The 27310-nt window shown below is 33.8% G+C and overlaps 1 protein-coding gene across 4 annotated transcripts in view; it reads left to right on the plus strand.

Moving 5' to 3' along the window:
• The window catches only part of DPH6 (diphthamine biosynthesis 6), a 195303-nt gene that overhangs the window by 55234 nt on the left and 112759 nt on the right, over positions 1 to 27310 (plus strand). For 3 of the 4 annotated variants that reach the window (XM_058827208.1, XM_058827189.1, XM_058827217.1), the window contains 6 exons: positions 3192 to 3253; positions 9150 to 9244; positions 15263 to 15350; positions 23268 to 23421; positions 24315 to 24446; positions 27000 to 27129. In XM_058827208.1, the coding sequence (XP_058683191.1) occupies positions 3192 to 3253; positions 9150 to 9244; positions 15263 to 15350; positions 23268 to 23421; positions 24315 to 24446; positions 27000 to 27129 (661 nt within the window). Of the gene's footprint in view, positions 1 to 3191; positions 3254 to 9149; positions 9245 to 15262; positions 15355 to 23267; positions 23422 to 24314; positions 24447 to 26999; positions 27130 to 27310 lie in introns of all 4 variants that reach the window. The other variant, XM_058827198.1, reaches the window with a different exon arrangement.

Here is a 27310-nt window from a genome sequence, read left to right on the forward strand (position 1 = left end):
TATCTACAAAGTGAACCATTTGAAATATGGTTCCTTTGCATATCTGAGCAGTAGTGAAATGCCTTTTAGTAATTTTCTTTTTTTCACCACAGAACAAAGCCATGAATTTTTGCCCCAATCTCTTGACATTGCTGCAGTTCTCTACGCTTGTCTTGTGGCTGTGCATAAGAGCATTCTGCAACCATTGTTAATATCTGCAGAAAGGAGTTCTGCTCTTGTCAGTGGATTTATCAAGAATTAAAGATGGAGTAGAAATTATTTTAAGTAATTATCCCATTTGTGCTATTGCTTACTGATTTTACAGTCAAACTAAACTAAAAACTGGAGGTGAAAGCACAATTTTTTTTTACTAAGCACTGTTAAGAACAGAATTATCAAATTTTTTGAGATATTTTGGTCATCATGTACTAGTCTATCTCAAGGAAATAAACCCCCATTTGCTCTCTTGGCAGCACATAATAAATTGATGGATGTAGTTCCGTTGGGGAGTTAAAAATGCATTGAAAATAATGGGCCATAACATTCTAGGGTTAACATTTATTCATAGATGATGCAATTAAATAAAACAGGCATTAACTTCAAGGTCAGTCAGGGAAGTAATAAAAGTGAATATTTTAATTGAATTATAATTGCCTCCCATTGATACATGTAAGTTAAATAAAATAGATGTCAGTCCTGGAAATTATAGTTCCCTTCCTAATTAATTTTTTAATTCTACATAGAGTCATCCAGGCCCTGGACCTTGTTGTTGGTTTATCCATCCATTCAGTTGTCTTCATAGCTAGTTCCATTGAGGAAAAATTTGTGCTGCAAATTTAGAATTCATTGTTCTTTTTGTTAATCTAAGCCATTTTAAGAATCTGAATCAGTAAAGAAAAGTGTACCAAATAGAAGTATAGATTTAAAAAAAACATGTTTTCTAAGTATGGTTCCAAATACTTTATTATACTAACTGTAGCAACAGACATACAGCTTCATCTGTGCATGCACAGCAGTAGAGATTTGAGATGTGGATTACTGGTTTTGCAAATTGAAAGTTACATTGGTTCCTGATGCCTTTACCAGACAGTCTCTGTTCACTCACAATATAAACCTATTGGAAATGAAAAACAATAATATGTTTCAAAAGAAATGCAAGCTGTCAAAAAATAGAATTCTGCTGAGAAACATGAAGGGTACATTGCACTTCACAGATTTTCATGTAGGTGTGGGATATTACTGAAGAGTTTACCCATAGTGTATACATAGGCAATTTATTTGTATTTCATAAACTATTTGTATCATGGTTTCTTTTAAATTATTGGTTTGCATTCATTACTGGATAGAACAGAAGATATGTCCATATTACCAAAGAGAACATTGTGAAAAAAGTAATATGTTAGTGTGTCTGGTTCTGACAATTTTTTCCCTTCTCATAGGTTTGTAGTGTATCCCTTGGTTTAAATTTAGAGGAAATCAATCTGATTTTATCAAGGAGAGGTTGCTTATCTTAGAAAAGTAATTATATTAAAGGAAGAGTGTTAATAGAAATGTGTGAAATGGTACTGTAATGCAGTACTCATTCATTTACGTCAAGAGAAATTGCTTGTTTGGCCTAATATCTATCCCATTATAATCAAGGACAGAATGCTAACCTGATATAAGCTGGAAGAGATCACCAGAACCATTTGAACTATTGAAATTGAATTAATAAAATTTCAAAACGATTTCCACAAGAATAAATTGTCATCATATATCTAGCACACATTTTTAGTCTCTTAATAAAAAGCAATAAACCAATACAAAAAAGGAATAGAGGGAGGAAAAACCTCAGTCTTTTTAAACTTTAATTATTAAGCAGTTTTAAAAGTATTCCCCTAGATGGTACGGGATTTTTTGATGTGCTTTAATGAAATATTTAAAAACTTTCTTAGTGTTTTGAAATCTCATTCACTCTAAGTTGTTTTAGTTTCACAGGAATTTAAATATACCAAGATCATGATTGTAAAAATTAAGAGATATATTATCTCTTTTAACTCAGCAATGGCTTTATATAATAGTGTATTGTACATTTATGTAACAGCTTTCATCATCAACAATCTAAAGTGCTTTGCAAGGTACATATTTTAAAAATTGCTTCTGAATGGAGTGATTTTCGTGGCAGCTCTTTAATGATACCTATTACTGTATAAAGCAGTAGAGTAAGAAAAAATAGACAAGTATTGTATCAGTACAAAAAGATGTCCAAACCACAATAATTAAGAGTAGTAAAAAATGTGATAACTGAAAAAAATCTCAGTGTTCCTTCAGTCTCAGGAGTTATCATTTTGTTTTTTCTTATTTGCTTCATATGGTAAGACCTTTTGACCACTTTGTACCGAATCCAGCTAGAGTATTTACTTGGTTGAAGATGTCAGCTTTTGAAACAGTTGTTCCTGGATTATTTTATCTCACTACTCATTTTTGCCAGTTACTTGATTTATTCTGAGAAGTGACTGTTACCTGCCGTTAGCTGGCCAAACTCAAAAAGTCAAGAAGTTGAAATCAGAATACAGAGGAACAAGTTAGAGCAGCTATCAAGTGTTAATAGGGATTACATTTTTACAAAGAAAAATATATAAAAATGTAGACATCATACAGAATATTTTGTGATGGATCAAAAGGTTCAGCATTCAATATATTCTGTAAGTCTGAGTTTTCTTTGTATCTCCATTGTTTTTAATCTTATATTTTATATGTGCATTAAACACACAAAGAATGTGGTTTGGCAAAAGAACTTGTCATTATGTAAAACAGTCTGTGTCCCTTCCAGCTGCAGGAACTATAAAAAAAATTAAATTGTATTTTAATTTAGTAGGTATCTACAAAGGTAACTTTTGACTTAAATCCTTGTAGTATTTTTATTGCCATGGACCTGTGTCTTTACTTCACTAGTTAGTGAAATTTGTAAGAAAGGGAAAGCTTTCCCACTTGACATGTAGTGAAATGGTAACTAACTTTGTTTTTCCATAAACCTGGAAAATATTTGCCCAAAGATTAGGGAAAATTCTGACTCAGTGTATTTTCTTTAGGATATTAATTATTTTAGATAATGTGGAGTTTCTAAGGGAGACATAATATTATTTTTAAAAGAAAGAAAAAAACAAGATCATTTCTTGATGTCATAAGAGTACTTTGTAAGAAATATTTTTACGTTTTTGGGTTTTTTGCAGGTTTAGACCCAGATAAACATCTAGGAAAAACTCTAGGTGAAATGGAGCCTATTCTTTTGGAGGTGAGTATAACTTAAAGAATATTCATATAGTTAAACTTGCAGTTAAAAAGAAACACAGGCAGAAATTCAGTAAAATTAACTTAATAAAAATTACTTTCATAGATTAGGTGTTAACCCAAAACTTAGCTTTGTACATAAGCCTTTGCTAAGCACTTTTCATATGAAAAACATATTTTTTGACATAGTTCACCATCTGGCGTCACCATCCTTAAAACAAACTAAAGGCATGAAACCCCTCTATTGCAGGAACACTAACTTGTATATCAATATGATAAAGCTAAATAATTGTAAGTTGGAGACTTTCACAGCAAGAAATGGTAGTGACAAAATCATAGGTGATACAAAACTTCCCCAAGGATTCCTATTTGCAGGTTTCCTACCATTTACACTATTAGCCTGCATACGGTAGGGCCTTTATAAAATGGAATAAGAGGTCTATTCCTGAGGTGTATTTAATTCTGTGCAAAGGATTGTGTGTCCTCAAACCAGGATAAAGCTTGTTGGCAGAGCTAGTAGATTTATTTAAAGAAAAATCATTCAACAAGGGAAAAGAAAAAAGACCAGATTTTGTACTTGAGGTTTCTTCGAGTTTGATGTAGAAGCATCAAACATCAAGCTAAGTAAATTTTAAGAATTAGAGTTCTGAAAGTATGTTTTCATTGTCTGTGACAATGCTAGTTTACCACAATTCCTTGTCCTTGAGCCTGTTAGATATCCGCAATGATTGCATGTCTATTTAAAGGGTCTTTATGTAACTTTCAGTGTAGGTTGTCCAAATGTCCACAAAGTGATGTAATACTTTTCATTGTTAATCTGGGTATTTACTGGTCAGCCTGGCTTCATAAGTAGCTTGTTTTGGAACAGTTAAGGATATGGCAAACTTGCAGAAGAGAAAGAAAAAGTAACCAGAACTTAAAAATCTCTTTGCTACTGAAAGATAGAGTTATGTAGCAATTATATCTTAACATATTTTTTTCAGTAATTTACATGGAAAGGAGAAGATAGGTAAATGCTACTTGGAAAAGCTGGAAAGGAATAATTAAGGTCCAATACATTCAAATAACCTTACCTGAAAAGATGCTGTTGGTCTGTTCTTGAAGCTTGTTGCTTCAGACCTGGAGAATCTGCCCAGAAATCTTCCATTCCTCCTCCCTGGCCCTCTGTTATGTAAACCAGTTGGTATACAATCCCATTCATTATCTTTTTTTGGAAGACTTGTCTCATTTCTTTAAATCATCTCAACATTTTACATTTACAGAAAGCTTCTGTAATCAGAATTCAGGTTACAGCCTCAGTGGGGTTGCAGCTGGGTAACTGCTCACCTCAGTTGAATCAGCAATCTTGATTTCTTTAAAATTGTAGCAGCAAGTATTGCAATTTTAATTGTTCTAATAAGAAGTATTCTTCTGCATTGGATTACACCATCATTCATTTTAAAAAGAAAATAATAAACTATGAAATTCAAAAGTACCAGGTATTTTTTGTGAATTACATATATTCATCATCGTGTTTGATGTCTTAATTAAAATAATTCTTACTTACTCAGTTTCACTGAAATTATTACTGTCATGGTTTAACACCTCTCAAAACCCACATTTAAAGGTTTTATCTTTAATTGCTACAACAACAGAGCAATCACTGCCTAGCTTAAAGTGTACAAATGGGGCATTCTGACACTGCTTGCAATGCTTGTCAGGCCATTGTAGGGAAGACTGCACAACTTACTATTTGTTCATTTGGCTGTTGCTTGTGCATATGCATGCTATGAAAGTCAAAGCCAGTACAAATACATTTTTTTTTACTTAGTTGGCTTTAAGGCCTAATAAAACCAAATCATTAACTATAAACTGAAGAAAAAGACTTATGATGTGAAAAATACTCTTTTGCAAGTCTTCAGCATCAGAAGTTCTGGCAGACAGAATGTGAAAACAAGGAGTTCACAGTTTCCAGTAAGGAGAGATAAAATTTAATATTCTGACCATACCATATAGAACACCATAATGATTTAATGTTTAACACTGCACATATCCAAAACTGCCATGGATTTATATACCTGTGATCTTTGATTTGTATTCAGTTATCTAACCAATAACTTCAAGTGTTGCAGTAAATTTGTTTTGCTTGTTGTGGTTTTTTGCTAATATAGTTTTTTCCTCTTTTGTTTTTTGAGTTCTGTGTTGACATCTTATGTTACTTTACCATAGTTGTTTATTCAGCTAGGTGCAGGATATTTCATGACAGCATTTTCCCTAGTGTGATGTGCAAGCTTGTGAGAATTTTTGCAGTTCTGTTTGGAATTAAGTAATGTTATCTATGTTCTTCAATTTTGTTGAAAATCACTTTGTATCTGAATGATTTCAGTGCCCAGAAAAATGCCAATGTCTTTGATAAAGAGCCACAAAATATGTGTCAAAAAAAACAAAAAAGTCTTTTGGACATATAAGAAATAAACATGAACTAGTTTTTAGGAAAAAAAATTCTGGTTGAGGCATTATAAGAGTATTGATTAGAAAAAATCCACAACAAATAAACCCAGCCCTGATTTCCTCCACTCAGTTATTTGACTTCAAAAATATATTATCACCTAAATTTTCAGTCTTTTGATTTACATTTGTTTATATGTACCAAGAAATTATAGTAATTACTGACATAAAGATGAGGTGTTTTTTCTGCAGTAGCAGCAGGAAAATGTAGGACTAGTGAGTGGGAAAAACTTTTTGCAATTTTTTTCACATTACATACAGAATGTTGAAATTAGGAGTGCAATGATGATCTGCCACCCATACTTTAAGCAGGGATGAATATTACTTGTTCAGGATATGGGCATTGCAAAAAGGAAAGGTTTTGAATTATTGATTTTTTCTAATAGATAAGTCTTTGGTTAATTTCTGGGGAGCGGTTGTTAGATAATTGCTAAATCATTAAATTGCTTTAATGTCCTAATGTTTTCTCTGTAATAGGAATCTCTGCTTTCTACACTAAAGAATTTTCTGTCAACTTATGTCTCAGTTTGTGACCTCACTCTCCTTTGAATTCGTTAATAGAATGGCAAATGGACATTATGGTAATATTGGTCCGTAATTCTGGCTCTGCCAGTAGGCAATAGGAAAATGTTTGTTTGTATGTTTGCTTCAAAAGTTGATGAGAACATCTTGATGTAAAGAGCATTTCTGTAAATGTGAGAGTTTAAGTCTTACAATTTCTGTCTGGGAACAAAGTCTTTACTTGAAAAAGGAAGGACTTGAATTCAAATATTTATCTTTGATTATGAAAGTTAAAGAAGGAAGCTTTAATCCTTGTGTTTCATTCCCAAGATAGGAAGAGACGGTTCTTCAGGTAATGTTTGGACTGGTCATTTATATGTGTCTCATTTATATGTACTCATTGTACTTGTTAATATCTCATTGTGTACTGAAGATAAACTTCGTGTAGTCTAGAAGATGGTTTCATCATAGATTTATTTTGGAGTTTGAAATGGACTTGCATTACTTGTAATTAGTTATGTTTGATTTGTAAATTTGCAGTTTTCTGGCTCATCTCAACTAGAAGGCAGATTTGGCAGTCATAAAATTTAGAGTCTATGCTGTTGTATTATTATTAATGTAGCATCCAATTTCCAAACCCAAATAATCACTCTTCAAATAATGTTAATATTCTAAATTATTGTTAGGCAAAATTCTGATGCTGTTGATGACATTGCTGACTTTGTTAAATGAATGTTAAGGATCTGTTCTATGGGTTGCTAAATATATTTTGGTCCTTTTGACGTTTGTGAGAACTGAAGGCCCTTTAGCACCTTGTGTAATTGGTGTCAAGAATGATGTTGAAGCCAGTGACATTGAAAATGAGAACTTCTCACAACAAAGCCAGGAAATAGTATTACATCTTCTGAGTATTCACTGTTAGTTGCCAATAATTATTCTAGACACTCTTTGCACGCAGAGCTACCGATTTTGAAAGTGACTTGTGAACAGTCACTCCATGTATTCACTGTAGAAAGGTTACAGTTAGATCTTTCCTGGTTTTCTCTCTTTCAATTTTTTAATGGCTTTCTTTAGTGTTGTTTGTTTGTTTGTTTTTCAAATAGAGTAAGAATAAAAGGTTTTGACTAACTGTTTTGTAGGTTGTCCATTCTTGTTGCATCAACATTAATTATTCCTGATGTATTTGTCCTACAGAAACCTTGTTGCCATTGTGGGCAGATGGAGTTCTTTTTATGTCAGGAGTGTAATTTTTTAATGAGTACTTGATTAAAGGTTCTCTTTTGCTCCTTTTCTTTGAAAGAAAATGTGAAAGGAAAAATTAAAAATAACTCTCATAACAAGATACTTAAAAAATGTTTATGTTCCTAAAGAGATTAAGATTTTACAGCACCAGACAACTAAATATTCACATAAAGAATTACTGAATTATTGTTTTCTAAGAGCATTTTTCTTTTCTGTATAATAACTGCTGAAGATGATTCAGGCCATTGGTTTAAGTAACTGAAGTTAGAAACACTCTTAGAAGTTTTTAAATAAAAACCTTTGAAAGAGAACTGAAAAGTAGCATGAACTATGTTCAGCTTCAACAATAAAAATACAATTTTATTTGAATATGTGTAATAAACTTGCTACACAAATATTCTGGTAACAATGTAAAAAATATAATCTATGATGTATAAATAACCCAGTCTTGTTTGCCTCAAAAGAAACACCAGATTTGGAATTATCTTCTAGCCTCCAGATAAACTTTCTAGCCCTCTGATATTCTGGAGAACTGTATTTCTGCTTCAACTGCAGAAGCATCATGGATGGGCTTCTGTTCCTCTATGGAAAGGCATAAAGAGGTTAAATAAGTATTTCCAAAAGTAATGTTGGTGTTTGCAATGGAGTTGAGGACTACAGTTCAAGTTCTTATGAGTCTCTTAGAGCAAAATGTTGGTGTTTGTTTAATGTTAATTTGGACAAGGCTTGGCTTGAATCACTGTGACAGTGATGCTTTGGAAGCTGATCTAATCTGCTGCTGAGGATATGAATTTCTCCTGCAGACAAGGAGAGGGTGTCCCCATGCTCAGATCTGGTGCTTGATTACTATCTGTCAAGACAGTACATTGAAACAGTGGCAGAGTGAGCTACTTAGCAGTTATGCACTCCTTACTCCAACAAAAGAAATTTGGTTCATGCTCCACAGCTGCTCCTTTGTAAAGCAGGAATTAAGATAGTCATGTCTCCTATTTTGAATGTTTCAGTTTATCTAGTTATATGTTTAAGTGAGGTATCCAGATCTTCAGGAATATTCATAACTATATGTTGTTTTAGAAAGTATATTAAGTGCAATTTATAAAAGAAACAACATGCTTCTCTTTAGATCTTGTTTTAAGGTTTTGCTTTTGACTTAGGAAATTCTCATTTGTTTTGTTAGGTTTTTTTTGAAAGAATATTCACCAAAACATAGAATACAGTTTCTGAATCTGTTGTCAAAAAATGTGTTCATTGTATACTTCTGTGTGAAGTGCTACTTCTTGTGTTGACTCACAGTAAAAGTTTCTCCTACAAGTGAAATAGATATGCTAAAGAAAGTCAAGTATGAAAGTCTGAACGACCTTTCATGGCCACTGAGAAAGAAGAACTAGGAATCAATTTGTTCATCTAAATATTACTGTGCCAGTTCTACTTAAAATGTAACACACTGGTAATTTTTAATCACTGTAGTAGGCATACAAAGAAATCAAGGCCTGACTGTATGATGTTTGGGTTTTTCCAGCCTTGTAATATGTAGTCTTTTAGAAAGTACATGTTGTGGTTTAACCCCAGCCAGCAACGAGTATGTACTGTTTTTGAGATTTTCAGCAATATACGTTTAATAAACTTCTTTAGTGTAATGCTTACATGTTTCAATTTCTCTTTTGTGATAGCTCTCTGAGAAATATGGAGTCCATATTTGCGGAGAAGGAGGAGAATATGAAACATTCACTCTGGACTGCCCTCTGTTTAAGAAGAAAATAGTTGTGTAAGGAACAATTTATTTCCTTGTATTAAAGCAATGGGAGCGTCTTAAAATTTAGTTTGAGACAACTAGAGGTGGTAAGAAGTAACACATGGCATTTGCAGAGGTAAAACATGTTCTTTAAGTTCACAGACACTCATGTTGTTTACCACCGGCAAAGTCCTCTGGAAACCTAAATCAATACCTGACACGATGAGGCGTTCATAGAGGGCTATAAACTTTTTAGACATTTGCACTTTCGTTTACTTGCTGATTATGGCCTGCAGTAAAACTGGTACCTATACACTGACACTTTTATCCTTTCATGAAGTGTGAATTGCCTGTAATATTTATCTTTCATTACAGCTAAATTTGATAAAGTGCCACATCAGTAGCCTGTGGATTCCATTAACTGTGTATGTGTGTGTGTAAGTTTAGTAGCTTAGAGTGATAACAATAAACACTTTTCTTCAGTTACTAGAGAATATTTTAAATACAAACTTTGTATGACTCCATCTCAATTACTCTGAATAGTTTATTCCTTTGATGTTAATTGCTAAAATCTGTGTAGTGAGCTGTGGAAAATATTTGTGTCTTGTTTGTTATTAGCCTGTTAAGTACCTAGCTCTGCTTGCTTCAAGTAAAGTACTTTGACTGCTGTTCTTTTTCTGAAGCAAGCAAACAGACTAGTAATCATGTATTGGTGATTGATTCTCAGTCGTCTTAGTGCAGGTCCAGATTATGGAGTATAGAGACACAATTAAAGCTTTCATGGTACAGGTCTATTTGTTTCACTTTTCTGCAAGACTGGGATCTGTCTGTGTAAGGAACAGAGAACCAAGAACTGTTAGCTCCATTTCATTGCATGGCATTTGGGAGAAGATCAATAGACAAAGTGGTTTAAGCATTGATGGCTAATCTGGCAGATGTCCACTGAAATACTGATTGATTATGCCTTTGGTTTAGGATCAATCAGAGTACAGTTTAAGTTGGAATATATTATAATATATTCTAAATGTATATCTGGCTATCAGTGATCTAAAGACAGTTCAAATGACTAGGAAAGGCTGAAGCAGAGGTTGTCTGCCTCAGTTGTCTTTATTTCTCTTGGTAATACTCCAAATAATAAAAGTTAAAAATAAAAGCACAAAAAATACATAAAAGACAAATATTTAAATCAGTGGGTATTTAATAATAATTATATGGCACAGTGGACTTTTTAATGGTTATTCAACAAGTTTTAAATATGCATTTCTATAATGGAAACTGAATAGCTACACTGGCATTGTGTGTCTCTAGCTTGATTAGTCCTGCTTATCTCTTACATTATTCATGTCATAAAGACATGCTCTTTGAGGGATCATGCATGGGGAATCTGTTACTGCATGAACTTCACAAGAAAAATATTTTGTAGTTTCTTCTTTAAATAAGTTATTAATTTTTTTTCTGCTTTGTATTACTGCTTTTCATATATGCTGAACCTAAAGAGACTTTGTAATCATGTTAACTCTGCTAGCAAAGTTTCCAAATGTTTAGATATACATGGTTCAGGTATTCACCTCTCCTGGTTTCAGCTAGGCTAGGTTTGGATTTTTGCAATAGCTGGGAGGTGGCCTGGCCAAGGAAGGACCTTAATGTTATTTGATATGACCTCACTCATTGCCAGGGTTGGGGGAAAGGGACTCAGGGACTCTCACTTTCTCTCTCTCTCAGAGAAAAGTATTCCTTCCTGTTGAAAAAATGTGGCAGAGGGGGAGCCATCTGTATTGTTCATTGTAGCAGGGTTCTCAATGAGCATTTTTGAATGTAAAGCACTCGATCATATATTATTTTGTTGTTAATATTGTGCTGTTATTGTTGATTTTCTTATCTCACTGCTGCTACCAGTAAGTTGTTCTTATCTGAACTCATGATCTTGGCCTTTTGTGCCTCCAGTCCTCAAGTCCATCCCACCACATGTGGTGGGGAAAACAGGGGCAGGGGGCAGTGAAAGAGAGAAGTGTGTGGTTTTGGGGAGCCTCAGTGGGGCGCTGAATTAGGGAATACCATTCCTAAAGCAGGACTACATCCTGATAAAATTTTTAAAGCTTAAATTGAGTTGTAAGCATTACAGCTTAGAGGTTAAAACCTGAGATTTTCAAGATCCCTAAATTCCTGAACAACTCCAAAACATCTCCTGAGTTAAAAGTTCCTGAGGAAGACATTGAACAATACTTCCGCATTCAAAACAGGTACGATGGATTAACCTTTGCTGGATGCCAGGTTCCCACCAAGCTGCTCTCACTCTCATTCTCCCTTTCTAGGAAGACAGGGAGAGAAAATAAGATGAAAAGATTTGTAGGTGACGAAGAGAGCAATATGATGGCTTACCAGTTATTGTCATGGGAAACCACATTCAATTTTGGGGAAAATTAATTTATTTTATTGCTAAACTTAATTTAAAAAAAATAACAAAGTAGAGTAGTGGGAAGTAAATGCACCTTCTTTCCTCACCTTGTTTTTCCCAGCCTTAACTTCTCTTCCTCATTCCTCACTTTTCTACGTCCTCCCCAATGAGCAGTACAAGGAGGTGGAGAATGAAACTGGTCAGTTTGTAACTGTGTCTTTGCTGCCCCCCTCTCTTCAGATTTTTCCCCTTCTCCAGCCTGGGTCTTTCCCATGGCTCCATCATAAACTGTTACAATGTGTGTCCTTCCCACCAGTCAAGTTGTGAAGTTCTTCTTAAAGAACTGCTCCAGTGCATGTGCTTTCCATGGGGTATGGTCCTTCAGGAACAAGCTGCTCCTCAGGGGTCTTCCATGGGATTCCATCCTGTCCAAGAAACTGCTTTTGTGTGGGTTTCTGCACAGACTGCAGTCTGTGTATCTGCTCTGGTGTGGTCCTTCCTGGCCTGCAGGGGAGCAACCTGCTCCACCGTGGTCTTTTCCACAGGCTACGTAGAATCTGTTCTGGCGTTTGAAGCACCTCCACTCACTCCTTCTTCACTGACCTTGGTGTCTGCTGGACTGTCTCTACCATGTTTTTCTCACTCTGGTTGCAGCATATTTTTAAAACAGGTTATCACTGAGACACCACCAATGTTGCTGATGAGCTCAGCATCCCTTGGTGCCTTGTCATAGAGAGCACCTCTGAAGACTAACCCCTGCCACCAAAACTTTGCCACATAAACCTAAAACAACTGGAGACAATCTAGTATGCCTTTCATTTATAATACTACTTGCAGGTCCATGATTTTTGCCCTGTTAAGCTTGGCAAAATATGTTTCTCCAGTATTATCCTTGCAAAATAAGGAAATACGCTGGCTCAGGAAAATGTTGAATGTTACTTACTATGGAGAAATGGGAGTCTCTTTAATGTAAGGCTGTATGACGAATTTTGCTTCTGAATGTTAAGTTGAATTCTTGCCATTCTTCTCTGTCTTCATTAAAAAATGTGCCTCACAAAGGAAGCATGACAGATTGAGTGGAACATATATTTGAAAATAAACATTATCTAGTAGTGAAAGCAAAATCTTCCAACCAAAATATTAAACAAGAGTCAGATTTGGGTTTATCTGTTTTTTTCAGGTAGTCTATTGTAATCTAGTTGTCAGCTTTCGTACTCTCAGTACTTGAAATGTACCAAGCATTTCCTGTCCTTCTTATGCTGATAGTTAAAGTACAATTGATCAACATTTCTTGTAATTTTAGGGATCTATTTCTCATCTATATGAATACTATCCAATATCTACTCTTGTGATAAAGGCCTGTTTGTTTATGGAGCACAGAATAGTTTGATCTTTTGGAGAGTAAATTGTCACATTTGAATATTTGGGAAATACCATTTTCCTTTGTATACCTTATATTGGCTCTGTGTTTAGGCTTGGAATTCTAGGTTTGGAGTTAAAAGCAAAATTACAAAATTTTAATTTCTGTAAACATGAAAAAATAGTCATGTTCTGAGAAGCATTGACTCTGTCTTGTTCTAACTTGATGTATTTGTCCTGAGAAAGTGTTACAGTGTTTTAAAATGATTGGATGCTTTCCAAATCTTCAAGAAGTCTTGAGAGATCAGATGATTTTCATTTCAAAATAAATAGCTGATTGTTTTTCAACTATTCTTCATTTTTTTTCAGTCTTCTGAAAATTTCATTAGCAAAGCTCCTGTGTTTTCATTACAATCAAAAATGAATCATCTTAGATAGTCAAGTTCCTACACAAAATTCAGGCTTTTAATGTGAAATGGCCTTATATAATTTATTGGGGCCTCTCAAACCACTGTTTTTCATTTTAAATCTCTGGTTTTCTGTGTTTTGAGTTGGTTGGGGTTTTTTTACTATTTCCCAAGCTGTATATGACATGTCAAATTCAGGACTTCATTAGTTTTTTTTTAATTGGAGACTAGTTGGATGTAAACAGAACTATTCTGCTTTCCACATATTTTTTTTCTACCTATTTCTGTTAGAATCAGAAGACACCATTGTCATTTGGAAGAATTATTTTAATCTCAAGGAACTATGTATGAAGTATCTTATATCTTAAATATAAACAATATTTTAATCATAAAGAATCTTGATAATTACTCTCAAGAATGAAACTGAGGCCTGTTTGTATCAAAATACTTTAAAAGTTTGCTTAAAATTATTCTTGTTATGCTAAAGTTATTTATCATTATTGTATGACATTTTGTTACTTTTAAATCCCAAAACACATTTTATAGAACAGATATTTCTGTTAATTTTACACTTTTGTTGAGGAACTGGGATCTGGCCAAAGCTTCAACTGCTTTGAGTTTGCATTGGTTTTATGTGATATTACTAGAAATCTATCTATATTATCTCTTTGAACACTATGAGGTACCAAGGGCACCATGGTTTCCAGAAAATTGTGTGTCCTTAACCTTACTTTCAACAATTTTCAGATTTTCTTGTACTGCATCTGAATTTCTCTTATGTTTTCCTTGAGTTTCTCACCTTCTGATGTTTGTTTCTTAGAGCTACCTTTTTCTTAAGTAGTAAAACCGTGCAGATGGATATAACAGATACTGCCTCTTGTGATTCAAAGTGTGACAGATTGTGTCTGTAAAAATGAAAACTAAAATTAACTAATTTGAATCAGCACACAGGAAGTTTAACATTGTTACCAACACATTTGGCATTAAAAAGTTGTGTCTAGTAGTCTTCACTATCAGATGCAAGATGGCTGGATCAGTCAATTTCTCAGTGTGCAATACTGTATGTTGTTAATAACTTCAAAATCTAATCCCTGAAGAATTAATCAAAACAATGGACTTGTGAAAAATCTCCTGTTGATGAAATTTAAAGATTGGTTTATGTATTAGTCTCTGTGATCTAAAACACAACGTAGCTTATACTTTCAAAGACTACAGGTAACTAATTTTCTTAATATTGGTCTGGAAGTGTGGGAAAATAGTGGAAGATTGCAAGGAGGTTTGTAAATACATGCAACTGACTTGCAGCTGGGGTGTCAAAAACATATGTATCATAGAAATTTTGGCCTCATGTGTTGGATGAGTAGAGCATCTGTGTTTAGATAACATGGGCCTGTGATAGACTATGGGGCACACGCTGGAGATTCCTGCCTAGCTGTGGGGAAGATCAAAGCACAGTGGATATTGTGCCTGTGCAAATCCCTCAGATACAGGCGAGACCTGCAGGTTTGGTGATGCTCTAGCATGGACCAAGTCTCTGCAGTACCTCTGTCCCTTCTTTTGTGCCCCTGCCTAAATGCTGCTTCAGGGATCCCAGGTGGCAAGGTAACGAAAACAAGCTGACTCTGCATTTCATCTGTGGTTTTATGGTTGTTGCTGCATCTCCTTTGCCGGCTCACACAGGAAGTATAGTTTATTCTTTTTGAAAACTGAAAATTCTTGAAAGTAATGTGTTGTTTACCAAGATGATTTTATATAACAAACACTTTTTCTTCAAGGAATTAATGTATTTTCAATGAGTTGCCTGAGATTTTGTGTTATACAGTGACTAAGAGTTGTCTCTATATAAAATTATGTACTATACTGTTTGATGATAAAAATTTTGTATTTCAGAGATTCAGCCAAGGTGGTCATGCATTCGGCTGATGCATTTGCACCTGTGGCCTACCTTCATTTTTCAAAACTACACCTGGAGAATAAGGCAAGTAGGCTGCAAATGTTGTTTTCCTTTAAAGCTATATGCATGCCTTTTAGTTATGTTGTTTTGTCACAATTTGGAGTGAACCATCATATTCTCATGTAGATGTTACATTCAAATAATAAAGTACATATTTAGCTGAATTTCAGAACTTACTCTTAGGGAAAGACCAAACACACTTGTGTCAAGTGCATGGGTGGAGGTAGTATATTTGTGTGTCATTTTTCATCTTGAAACCCCAAGTTGCTCAGTCATTGTGGTTCAGTCAAGCACGTGTACAACCTATGCAACCTGTATTAGAAAACTGTATGAACAGTATTGATTTGTTGGGAGATGGCATCTCTTTTTGATGCTCTGATTGTAAAGTGGATAATTTAAAAACTTTCTAACCTGTAAGTGCTTGAGCTTTGAATGTTCTGGGTTTGTTTTTTTCCATATGAAAAATACACCAAATGAGTGACTTCTAATCATGTGAAGATTATATTGGTCAAAAATTTTAAATTAATCATTTTTAGTTCATTGGAATTAATTCTATTAACTTATTCTGTAGAAAGAGCAGAACAGGAATAGGAACTCTGGTTGGTTTAAATGTTGCAGACTTTCATGTAAGCAGAACTAAAGTCAAAACAGACAATATTTTTCTTAGTATTTGTCATCACTTTTCTGTTTTTCATTTTATTGTTTTACAGCTAAAATGATTTTTTTTCTTCCTGAACCTCTACAAGTATTAGTATTTTGTTGAAGAGAGTGCATCATGATCTTTCTTCTATTGTTGCAGTCATCTGTTTATAGCTCTTCCTATGTCTTTCTGCACTTTGATGATAGACGTGAAGAAATTGTTACAGAACATTATTCTATTGGTATTTCAAATTTTATGTCTCTTCAGCAACATTTCCTGTATGTCTTTCACTAGATCATGCCTTCCCCTTTTCCCTCTTTTTTTTTTTTTTTTTTAATTTTATTGTTTCAAACAGATAAAATACCTCAGTGTTTTTCTTCCATGATGGCCTCATTTCACCCTGGAAAGTAAAGTGTATTTCATCCTGTCAGTTTCTAGTTTTTCTAGGATTTCTTTCAAAAATAAAACATTAAATATTTGTGTGGAAAACTGTGGAAAGGATATTAACTATGTGAAGCAAACCCAAATAGGATGAATAAAGGAAAATTTGGGAATGTGGCATGGTGGGGAAGACTGATAATATATTGATATTTCTTTGGGGGCACTCACTTTATTGCTCATGGCAAATTTGATGCTAAAATGTACCATACATCACTACAATGTGACAGGCTAGGGAAAATGAAAACCACAAAGCTTTACATAAATCAGGGGAAAAATCATATTAAAATGCATAACATTTGATATAAGAATCAAGATTTTACTTTTATCTGTTCAGTAGCTCTTTTCACCTTCTTATGGAGATGTTTTAGATTTTGTTAAAGCCTCACAGTTTCAGGCAGTGTTGTAGTAAATCGTATTTCCAATCTCTTGTAGAAAAACCTGTCACACTTTCCAAGGGTTAAGGTTTGCAGCAGCTTGCCCTGGGTTTTGGTATATAAACTAATGTATATTTAAAAGGAAAATAGTCTAATTTTTGCAGTGGTTGTCTCATAAGGAAAAGAATTAATGTCTTTTGGCTATAGATTATTTTATGTCATGATAAAATAGGCTAAGTTTTTGAGAAGTTATAAATATGGAGAACCAGTCAGTCTTTCAGACCAAAACTGTTAGCATCATTTAACTGCATAATAATAAAGGCATGCCTTCAAGATTGATATGCCTGTAGTATTGTACTTTTGCTCACTATTTGGTGCTTATAAGCCTGTGGGAAAATTTAAGTATCAGTTAGTATTCAGCACTTAACAGCCAATCCTATAATAATAAAGTACTGCAGGAAAAAAACTGCTTCAGAAGGAGAACTAATTTTAGTTAGAGGCTTTCAAGGGATTACTGAAAATTGGGAAAAATAATGCACCATTATGAACAATGTATAAAAGTAGCCACTTTTGTAAGCACTTTGTAGAAAATATTAATAAACTCCACAGTGAAGTGTAATTCTAATAAGAATTATGACATCAGTTTTGTCATAATTTCTGCTGTGAGATAAACATATTTTTAACTGTATTGTATATTAATTTTGTCTTTGTTATTTGCCACAGGTGTTAATTTTACATTCTTTGAATTTACTTTTAAAATCATTTTGCAATTATAACTAGTGCACCTTGGTCTCTTCTGTCTTTCCTTCTCTATAACACATTTTCTTTAGTTAAATCTCTTCATGTTTGACTACAAAGCCTGCCTAGAAATTTGGTTTAGATTGTTTCTGGCAGCAAAATGAGCCCTTGTGCCTAGGGGAACATAACATTGTACTCACTGTTCTGGTTTAATATATTTCTGTGCAACTTCAAGATGTTTTTTGCATAATAATTGAAGCTTTTTTTAAATGCACACACTTTCTTTTCATAAATAGCCATGCAGAAAAGGCTAAAGAAATAAATAAACACTATATTTTATTATTAAAATTATTAAAAACTTGATAAACAATTTTGTAGGCATTTTACAAAATACATTAAGAATAAATAATAATGGTAATAAAACACTAATTCTTAAAATTTGGATATGCCTCATTTACTTCAGGGTAAAAAACAAGGTCACCACTATAATATAGATACCTAGTTTCCTCAATATTTTACTATGCCAAGATCATTACCTCATGCACTTAAAATGTAGGATTTTTTTTTTTTTTTGTGGGAGACAATTTCTGAAGCATATTCTAGAATCTTTGAATTAGGTGTATTGGCCTTATACTCAATAAAAATTAAATTCAGAGTATTTTCAATTAGGAAAAATACAACTGTGAATTTTTTTTATTTTTATTTTTTTTTTACTTTGTCAGCACAGTGAACTTGCTTTTATTTTCTGGTACATTATTTTACTTTATTGTGTTGCCTTTGCAAAGATCAGAAACAGAAATTAAAGCTGTTGGAACTTCTGCTGATGGGAACATCTGATGACAGTAGTGAACATGCTAGCTGTTCTCTTCCCTGCATTTAATAATGAATACTTTGTTTCCAAGTTCCAGCGGCTAGGAGCACACACATATCAAACAATACAACATGGGAAACTGCAGCCCCTTAAGTCTGAATAGTCCAGAATTAGAGAGAATCATGCAATTTTCTTTCTACATGTTACAGAAGAAAGGAGCCTGTTTGCCTATAAGAGGTACAGGAATCCTGCCTGCTGCTGCTTTTTCTTACAATAGACCGTTGCATTATATTCCCTATTACAAACTGACTTTGTGTTTTCCTGTATGCAAAAGATCTTGGCCTTGTACCTGGAACATGTGTCCCAAGTGCAAGCAGTTTGCCCCTGTTAAATGGCACGAGATCTATTGTACAGGTCATTTGGGAGAAGATTTTAAAAACACTTGTAGAGAGAGTTCTGTAACTTGTACACTTGTAAATTTTGAAAAGGTTTTCAGGAGGTATTTGTGTATCACATGTACTAAAGACACATAATCCTATAGGTTATATATGATTTAACATTGTAGCCTATTTCTGTCCGGTTTCTCGTTAATTATTTTAATTAATCTACATTTAGAACTTTAGCTGTAGAATTACACTTTCTCAGTGATGTCAGGGGAAATAGGAAGGCATTTCAAGTTTCAAACATGTTTTGTTGGTGGCATTGTGGGTAGCATTTTTTGAATACTTCGTCATCATTGAACAATACTTCTCCTAGGCAACCTTTAGTTTCCCTTCTGTGTCATAAGAATATAGATAACCCTTGTAGTTTTGTTTTCAAAACTTGGTAACAAATACTACAAAACATTTTTTGTGCTCTAGTTTATTTCAAACACTAAGATAAAAAATAAAGGATTTTCTTTTCTACTCTATTTGATTGCAGATTCATTCCAGTTCTCTGAGGAAAGATAATTTTTAGTTCTCTTTTCATAATGAAGATACTTTATTTGAAAGTATTTTGGAGTAAAGGACTTTCTTTCCTATGGTTCTGTCTATTGTACTTAAAATAATGCAAGATGCATGTGACCTTTCTCATTATATTTATTTCAAGGACTTCTGTTATCAAGGTACATGACAAAGAATAAGGAGATTATGATAACCTTTTGTCTTCTGATCTCTCTGCTTCACTGTATTCTCATTGCTGCTCAGTGGGAGAGTTATCAGTTTTAGAATTGTGTTGTGATAGGTTTTTATACCACTTTCTGTAGCAGAGAATGTAAGCTTTTTAAAAAGACAATCTGTTGTTTTCATAAAAGACCACTGCATGGAATTTCAGCTATATCAGTCAAAGTCCTAGCTCCAAGGCTTTTTCAACAGGAGAATTTGGATCTTGGAACACTCGTGCATTTGCTTAACTTCATTCTGAGCGCACTTGCATCAATGACATGAGTTATGTGAATATAGTTAAGTGTATGCATGCATGCAGGCTCTGATCCAAAATTAGGTTGGTATCACAATGTACAGTGGGTGTGGGAGAAACTGTGTAACAAATGGGAAAATATATTGCTTCTGTGAAGTAACATGAAAATGTTATGCGATAAAATAGGTTCTGTAAGATTTAATTAAAATGTCATTATAGCAAGCTCGATTTTTTTCTTTTTAAAGTCATGAGAATATTATTCAGTGAAAGTTACTCTGTTTGTGGCAGTCTATAAGTTTTAGCTTCTTAGATTACTTCCTCTGTTGAGAGGAATGGAAGACCAACATTTGTATGGATTTAAATAGAGCTAAACACAGTATGGCAGCTCTGCTTAGGCTGGCACTGAGCCTGTTGTTCCTCGAGTGCCAGGTTCCACACCTAATACTTCTGCTGTAGCCTGCACCTGTGCTGCTGTGGGAAGTGATTGATTGCCAATGTTTTTGGAGCCTTGAATCAGTCATTGTGGCGTATCATAGGCATTGGAACCAACAGACATCCCTAACTTTTTTACAGACTTTGCATCTTATAAGAGATTTTTGATATTTCACAATAATTTTCAAAAATTTTGCAACTGACATGGTTTTTATGCATGTGTGGAAACACGGATTTATATTTATCTTTGTGAAGAAATGTTGATAGAAGCTAAATTATTTGTAAAATACAGTGTTACTAAGGAAAAAGGGATGTGACTGTAGATGATATGAAAATTTCACATGGCATCAGTTTGACATATTTGTAACATTAACAAATTACAAAGATACGGGGGAGGTCTCTATGTTATATCAAACCAGTTGTGATAGAGTCTGTGAGGCTCACTCCATACCCATTTTTTTATGAAACATGTCTTGTAGAAGTCATGTTTAGAAATGTAGATGAAAGCATTTTAACTGGTGGCATAAAAGTGGAATAGGTGCTCTTATCATGTTCACTTGCAATATAAATTTGGTCCTCCAAGTTAGGGAATGAAGAGATGTTACAGATCTTTAACAGCAGCCTCAGAAGACATTTGTGTCTCCAGATCTCTTCAAAGGTGATTATGCAAAGCTTAATAAAAATTAGTAAAAAACTGGCAAGCTGGAAGTTTTTCCTTTTCAGTTAACTTTTTTCTTTCTTTCTTTCTAATAGATTTTTATGGCATAGTGAAGTTAAAATCCAGGTGATGTAAAAACAAAACCCAAAGCAGCATTGTAGTGGCATCACTCACATCACCATGTCTATGTGTGCTTACTGGAGGGGTAGGACCAAGAGGTGCAAATTCTGCATGTGTTACATTAGAACTGCCCTGAATGCCCGTGCTACTATGCAAATCAAATGTTTCACAGTGGATGGTACAAATTAGTTGGTGAAAGTAACTTATTTAGTAAAACAACAACTTGCAAAAAGCAAATTGCACTTCTAGCATGTGATGCTGCTATAACATCTGTATATGTCCATGAAGTGCTATCTTGTAGATAAAAAGAAAGAAACTTTTAAAATAATTTCATTTTCTTGGTTCTCGTAGCTTAAACCGTCTTAAGATCTTTTTCAATTACAGATTTGTGTTCCTGATTCATTATTTTTTAAGTCATACTAAAGACTTAGGAGCAATCAGGCATCCCTCTGGATAATGGCAAAATGCACCCACTGATGGCAGTAGTCAAAGGTGTAATTCAGTGAGTGGGAAATGGTACAGATGCTGCTGGATGCTTGTCTGTTGGAATGTTGGAATGCATGTCATTTGTGCTAAATTGCAGTTTTTGTCTGGGCTATTATGTTACATCTTCTTGACTTCTTTTAACCTCTGATGTACAACTGATTCATGTAAAGTAGATTATTGCCTTGACTTTCATGTCTTTCTTGGAGGAATGAATAATATGAAGTCCAGTCAAAGAACATCAGTCCCTCTTAGATAATAGACTTAGTGTTTACAATGCTTATAAAACTACCCATGACCTCTTCTCCAGTCAGCAGAACTGAGTTTCCTCTCACTGATAATGATCTTTTTGTAATTTAGCCTTTCCTTGAAATTTCCAAATGCACTCCTTTAACTTAAATGGATCCTTTTTCACATCAGTGAAGTCAAATATTTATGTAAGAATTGTCACAGATTTCTGATGCATAATATAGTTTTCTGCCTTTATTTTTCTGACTTTTTCTGTGATTAATATGAAGAGAAATATTTAAAGGTGCAATAAGATATGTTTTATTTTCCACAGGAAAGAAAAAATACAATAAAATAAAAATTACTTCATTTTATAATGTTAATATTCTTTTTTAATTATATTTTGCATGGAACATGAATTTATCAGCTAAAGGAATATTCAGAAGTTTCTAATCCCTATTTAAGGATTGTCAAATGTTTCATGTTTTGTCAACATTTTATCTTGCCTTATTTGGATTTAATATAATTTTTGTGAATTTAGTATTTAAGAAGCCTGCAGTAAAATGCATAGTTTAGATGCTAAATGAAATTTGAAGTCTTTGGGAAGAAATTTAATTGATATAATCTGGCATTACAGCATGCAATGGTGTTTGATTAGGGTTTCTAGGTAAATTCTGTCATAATTAATAATATTGCTTTTGTATAGACAAGTGGTATTACCCAAGCCAGTGATCCGAAAGTCAAAACACTATGCAGATTAGGCAGAGTTTCTGATTGGAAAATCAGATGGGAGAGAGTAAGAGTTCTGATTGCTTTAAAATTAAACAACAAACAAAAAAAAACCCACAAAATGAGCACAGAATTGTTGAAGACTGGTCAGTAAGATCTATGCCTGTGTATTTTGCTTTAAAAGGTATAGTGGGCAGTTTTTCCTTCCTGGTCCTGAGAAAGTATTTGGGAAAAATAATTTTCCTTCCTTGTTAAGAAATTACTTCAGTGTATAGATCTTGGAAAATGCATTTTTCTGTTATGTCAACTCATACAAAAGCATTTGATGGAAAGGATAGTCTTTGTAAGATAATCGAGATTTTGTTCGTTTTTTTACAAACTTTTTTGTTTATTTGTTTTTTATGGACTGCCTTCATTCATTGTTCCAAAAAGTTTTAAAACTTTCTTATTAATCTTCTGCTCTATTTCAAGTATTTAATGACAATGTTAATTAGAAAATTATTATTTTTGTGCTTCTGTTCCTTTGTTAACTTGGTTTATACTATTTTTTTGAAAACACAGTTGTCTTGTATATAATTGTGGGATACCATTTCTTCATAATAGTATATATTCTGCGTTTATTCTTGGGTCTCATTACTTTTCCTATCCACTGTCCTCAGTTACTAAGTCTGCATTATTCTTCCATTTGATATGTCAACAGGAGTACATTATGTTTTGCCAGTTCTGCAATCTAATGGGAATTCCTAATGCTATTCTTTTGTGAATTGCTCTGATATGATGAACTGTAGTATTTTTTGTAACTTAAATATCTGTTTGAATGATAAAATGTGCTGATTTCATATTGCTTGGCATGCTGTTTACTTGCTTATTTTATAATGTTTGTCTCTAGCAGGAAGAATCCTCGGGTACTTTTGTGGTCAGTAGCTGTTCTTGTGAGATAAGCTGCACAGATGATGATATTCTCCCTTTATCAGAAGAGTATGAACCACAGAGAAATATTCCAGTCATCTGGAAGACTTTGAAACGTAACTCTTTTGATTTCAGTGAGTTTTCTACAGTTTTTTTTTTTAAAAATAGATAAAAAGATTGGCTCTTAAAGATTGACAATTTCATTACAGGTGGAATATCCTAATTGCTATACAAGCACTCCTGAAAAAAATGTGCTTGACCCATAGTAATTAGTCTGAAAAAGAGGTCCTACTAGAATGCATTTTTCTGATAATAATCAATAGATCTGTAGAAGTGAAGCATTTCAAGCTAGTTTATAGGAGCGTTAGTTTTTTCTTTCTTTCTCTCCCTCTTCCTTTCCCTCTCCTCCTCCTGGAAATACCACAACATTTCTATTACACTACATACATAGATGGGTAAACTTCCTGAAAACTTTGTTTCACAGCTAACAGTGTTGGGGTATTGAATAGTATTTAGATCTTTGGTATTTCTTGAATATGGATAAGAGCCTTGTGGGCTTTAAAAATGTCTAAACAGGTTACGCATTTGCAAAGATCATCAGAACCAGGTTAAGCTAACTTCCAGTAAAATTTTTGGCAAACAAGTTTGAAATATTTTTATGCCACTTAGATACTTTTGAAAATTTTAGCTTTTCAGTGTTACATTTTGTGCCAAGTCTGTAATCAAACAGGTTAAGAAATTGTAAAAGATCAAAAATGGAAGGGAGGAGAAAAAGGACTGAAATTCTCAGCTAATGTGCTACTTGCATGGAGATTTTGTGAAGGCAATGTTGGAGAAGGATTTGGGAGCTTTGCTACCAGAACCTTTTCCTCTGTATCTGTTGGTAAATATTTTTGAAGATGTTTTTACAGTTTGTGGGTTTCTTTTTGGTTGAAGTTCTTCTTCCTTAAACAATTTAAAATCTATCCTTGGTTAATCTGAAACCTTTCATTGTTATACTCATAGTTCTTTTCTTCATTTCCCATAGCTAAGACATTTCAAAATTCAAGAAAATCCCTGAGTGGTTACCAGTGGTTTTCAGGTATCACTGCCCACTTCCTTCCATCAAAGGATAAAAATGCTCAAGATGCAGCACGGGAAGCATTTTCTTCTCTCAGAGGTGCTTTATTCAGTTAATACATTATCTGCTGTCATTGATTATGTTTTTAATATGGTCTTAAGGAAGAATCTGTATTTTCATATGGTTTTATAACTTTATATGTTGTGGTTGTTGTTTTGCCATCTCATTTTGAATTTGACTGGAACCTTTGATAACAAGACTGCCAGCTTTAATATTTAACACATTATAATTTGACTGGCTTTGAAGACCTTGGAAAGTCAGAGCAGTGTTCACGTCACTGTAAAAACACTATTTCCACAGTATTTGCTCACTTTATGGCGTTCTTGAAATATACAATATGTGTATGTATGTGTGCTATAGATGCTGTCTACTTGCTAAAACACATTTGTAGCTTCCATAATTTTAAGTTAAGTTTTCTAGAAAGCTGATATACATTTTGGCATCTAGGATTAGGTCAGTAGCAGTAAATCTCATTTATATTCCTAATGTAAAAATAAAATTGCTGTCTTGAAATCCAGGTTCTTTACAAGATTCTGACACATAAAAGAAAATGTTCATATTTTTGTTTTGTATTTTTTCACTCAAAAGTTTAAGTAAAGTGTATTTCTACAGACTCCTTTTCATTCACAAAAAATGGAAATATTTTTACTCTAAATGAGTAAACTCATATTCTTGTTTATGAATTTGCATGAGATACTGTCCTATCGTATCTTGTTTTTTTGCATGTCCAGCTGCGTATTCATGATTGAATATAGGATGATAAAGAAACCCTAGAATTTTTTTTCAGAATTGAAGTTATACTTGGTAGAAGGTCATTAAGCTAGTTTTCGATTGTTTGGAAATCAGCAAAGTGGAGATGATCAGACTTTTACTGAAAAAGGCAATAGATTTTAGTGTACATCTGCATATAGTCTATAAAGTGAATCAAGAGGGTTGTGCAGTCTTTTTTTGTTCTCATTATATTTGAATGGAAGTTTGCTTGTACAAACATTATGTAATTTTGCCTTAGCATCTGCCAGAAAAGGTTGTGTCTGACTAGTGCAGTATCCTATTGCTTTCAGCAGGCTACTTGCATTACCTGTGTGATGGCAAGGAAAAAAAAAAACAGTAGTGTTCTGATCCTTTGCAGAAAATTTCAGTTCTCACATTTCTTTTAGTTATTCTCATTTTGGAAGTGGGTGTAGAAACTGAATGAATTATGGTTTGGTTATGATAAACAAAACTATTTGTTTCTGAGAATTTAATCTGCAAATGTGCACAAGGCTTTTTGTGAACACATTTCAAATCTCTGCAGCAGTTCAGCTTCACTGCGCTGAGAATGGAATAAACAAAGTACTTTTAAACACTTTGCTGGGTTAACTGATTTCACCACCTCTAAAGTGAACGAGTGCTGACAAAAGGATTTGGAAATGGAAATTTATTACTAGACACTATGAAACGTTCTGTTGAATGGATGGAATTCTTTGAAGCAAAGAATGGGAGGGAATGCAGTGTATTGCTGTCTATACATTTGCTTTCTTAAGCTCTCACATTAAACTTGTTTTTTGGATATGATTGAAAGATGATAAAGATTGCTTTATGTAATATAAAGGAGCTCTGGTGTAGTTGTACAATGGCAAAGTTTCATAAGCTTGAAGGAAAGCTGTAGACAGTTTGGATACTGTATTTTGTGGCTATCAGGTAAGGATTCTGATAACACTTTAGTAAAAAACAAACAAAAAAAACCCCAACAAAACAAACACCAACCAACCAAAACCAGGCAAAAAGCTGTACTTCAGTCAGTGTAGCCTTTTGGGGCAGTTCTGCTTAAGTAAGGGTGAGTGTCACCTGATCATATTCTGTATGTTATTAGAAACTGTTATGTGGTTGACTATATAAGGGTAATACATTCTGTCTAAGCACTATGACTGGAATATTCTATGCATACATGTTCAGATGATCTTGACTTCTCAGTATCTCTCCTTTAGCTGTCTGCTTGAGCTTTCCTTTGCTCTCATCTTTCCTTCATTTCTCCTGTGGCCACTTTTTTTTTTTTTTTCCTATTGTCTGTCTTGCCATTTATAATTCCTTGTTTATGCAGAGTTTATTATTGCAGTGAGAGTTTTTAAAAACAGCTTAGACAAGCATCCCTCTGGAATAGCATATAAATATTTGATCTTTTCCTTGAAGATGACTACTGTCCCTTCCAGTTCTGTATTTTTGTGATTCAAAATCCTTTGTAGATTACTGGCTGTCACGGAATGAGCACCCCACCCCAAGGACCCCCAAGATAATCAAACTTATGGATACGATTAATTCGGGCTGCAACATATCTACATGCATGAATGCATAATGTGTTCTCATGGGGCAAGAATTCACCACTGCTTAGAGTGGATAAAATTTATTTTGTATTCTGCTTCTGTATATGTGGAAAACTAACATGAGAAAGAATGTAATGGAAGTATTAAATGGGGAAAGGTAGTATATTGCAAAATCCCCAGTCATGTTTAGACAACAGTTGGTTTTGCTGAACAAAACCAGGACGCCTATGCTGTCTTTCTACACACATTTAAAATATTCTGTCTTTAACAGCTATTTATTTTAATCCTGCAGCTAATTTGACTTCAGAGGGATTGAAACTGAAGGATATTATTTTGATTCATCTGTATATGAAGAGCATGAAAGATTTCAGTGTTATAAACTCAGTTTATGTGACAGAATTTGATTTGTGTCCACCAGCAAGGTAGGATTAGACTACTGCTATAGTATATTTATGATGCACTGTAATAGACTGAATTATTGTTGCCATGTTTGTGAAGTATTTTACCAAATGTTTGTGTCTCACAGAAGAAGACTTTTGCTGCCTTTTGGAGTATTAACATTACAGCTGCTCATGTCAAAAACACTAGGGTTAGAAATTCCTG

This window comes from Poecile atricapillus, chromosome 1 (genome assembly GCF_030490865.1).
Source record: "Poecile atricapillus isolate bPoeAtr1 chromosome 1, bPoeAtr1.hap1, whole genome shotgun sequence".
In the NCBI taxonomy this organism is placed as follows: domain Eukaryota; kingdom Metazoa; phylum Chordata; class Aves; order Passeriformes; family Paridae; genus Poecile; species Poecile atricapillus.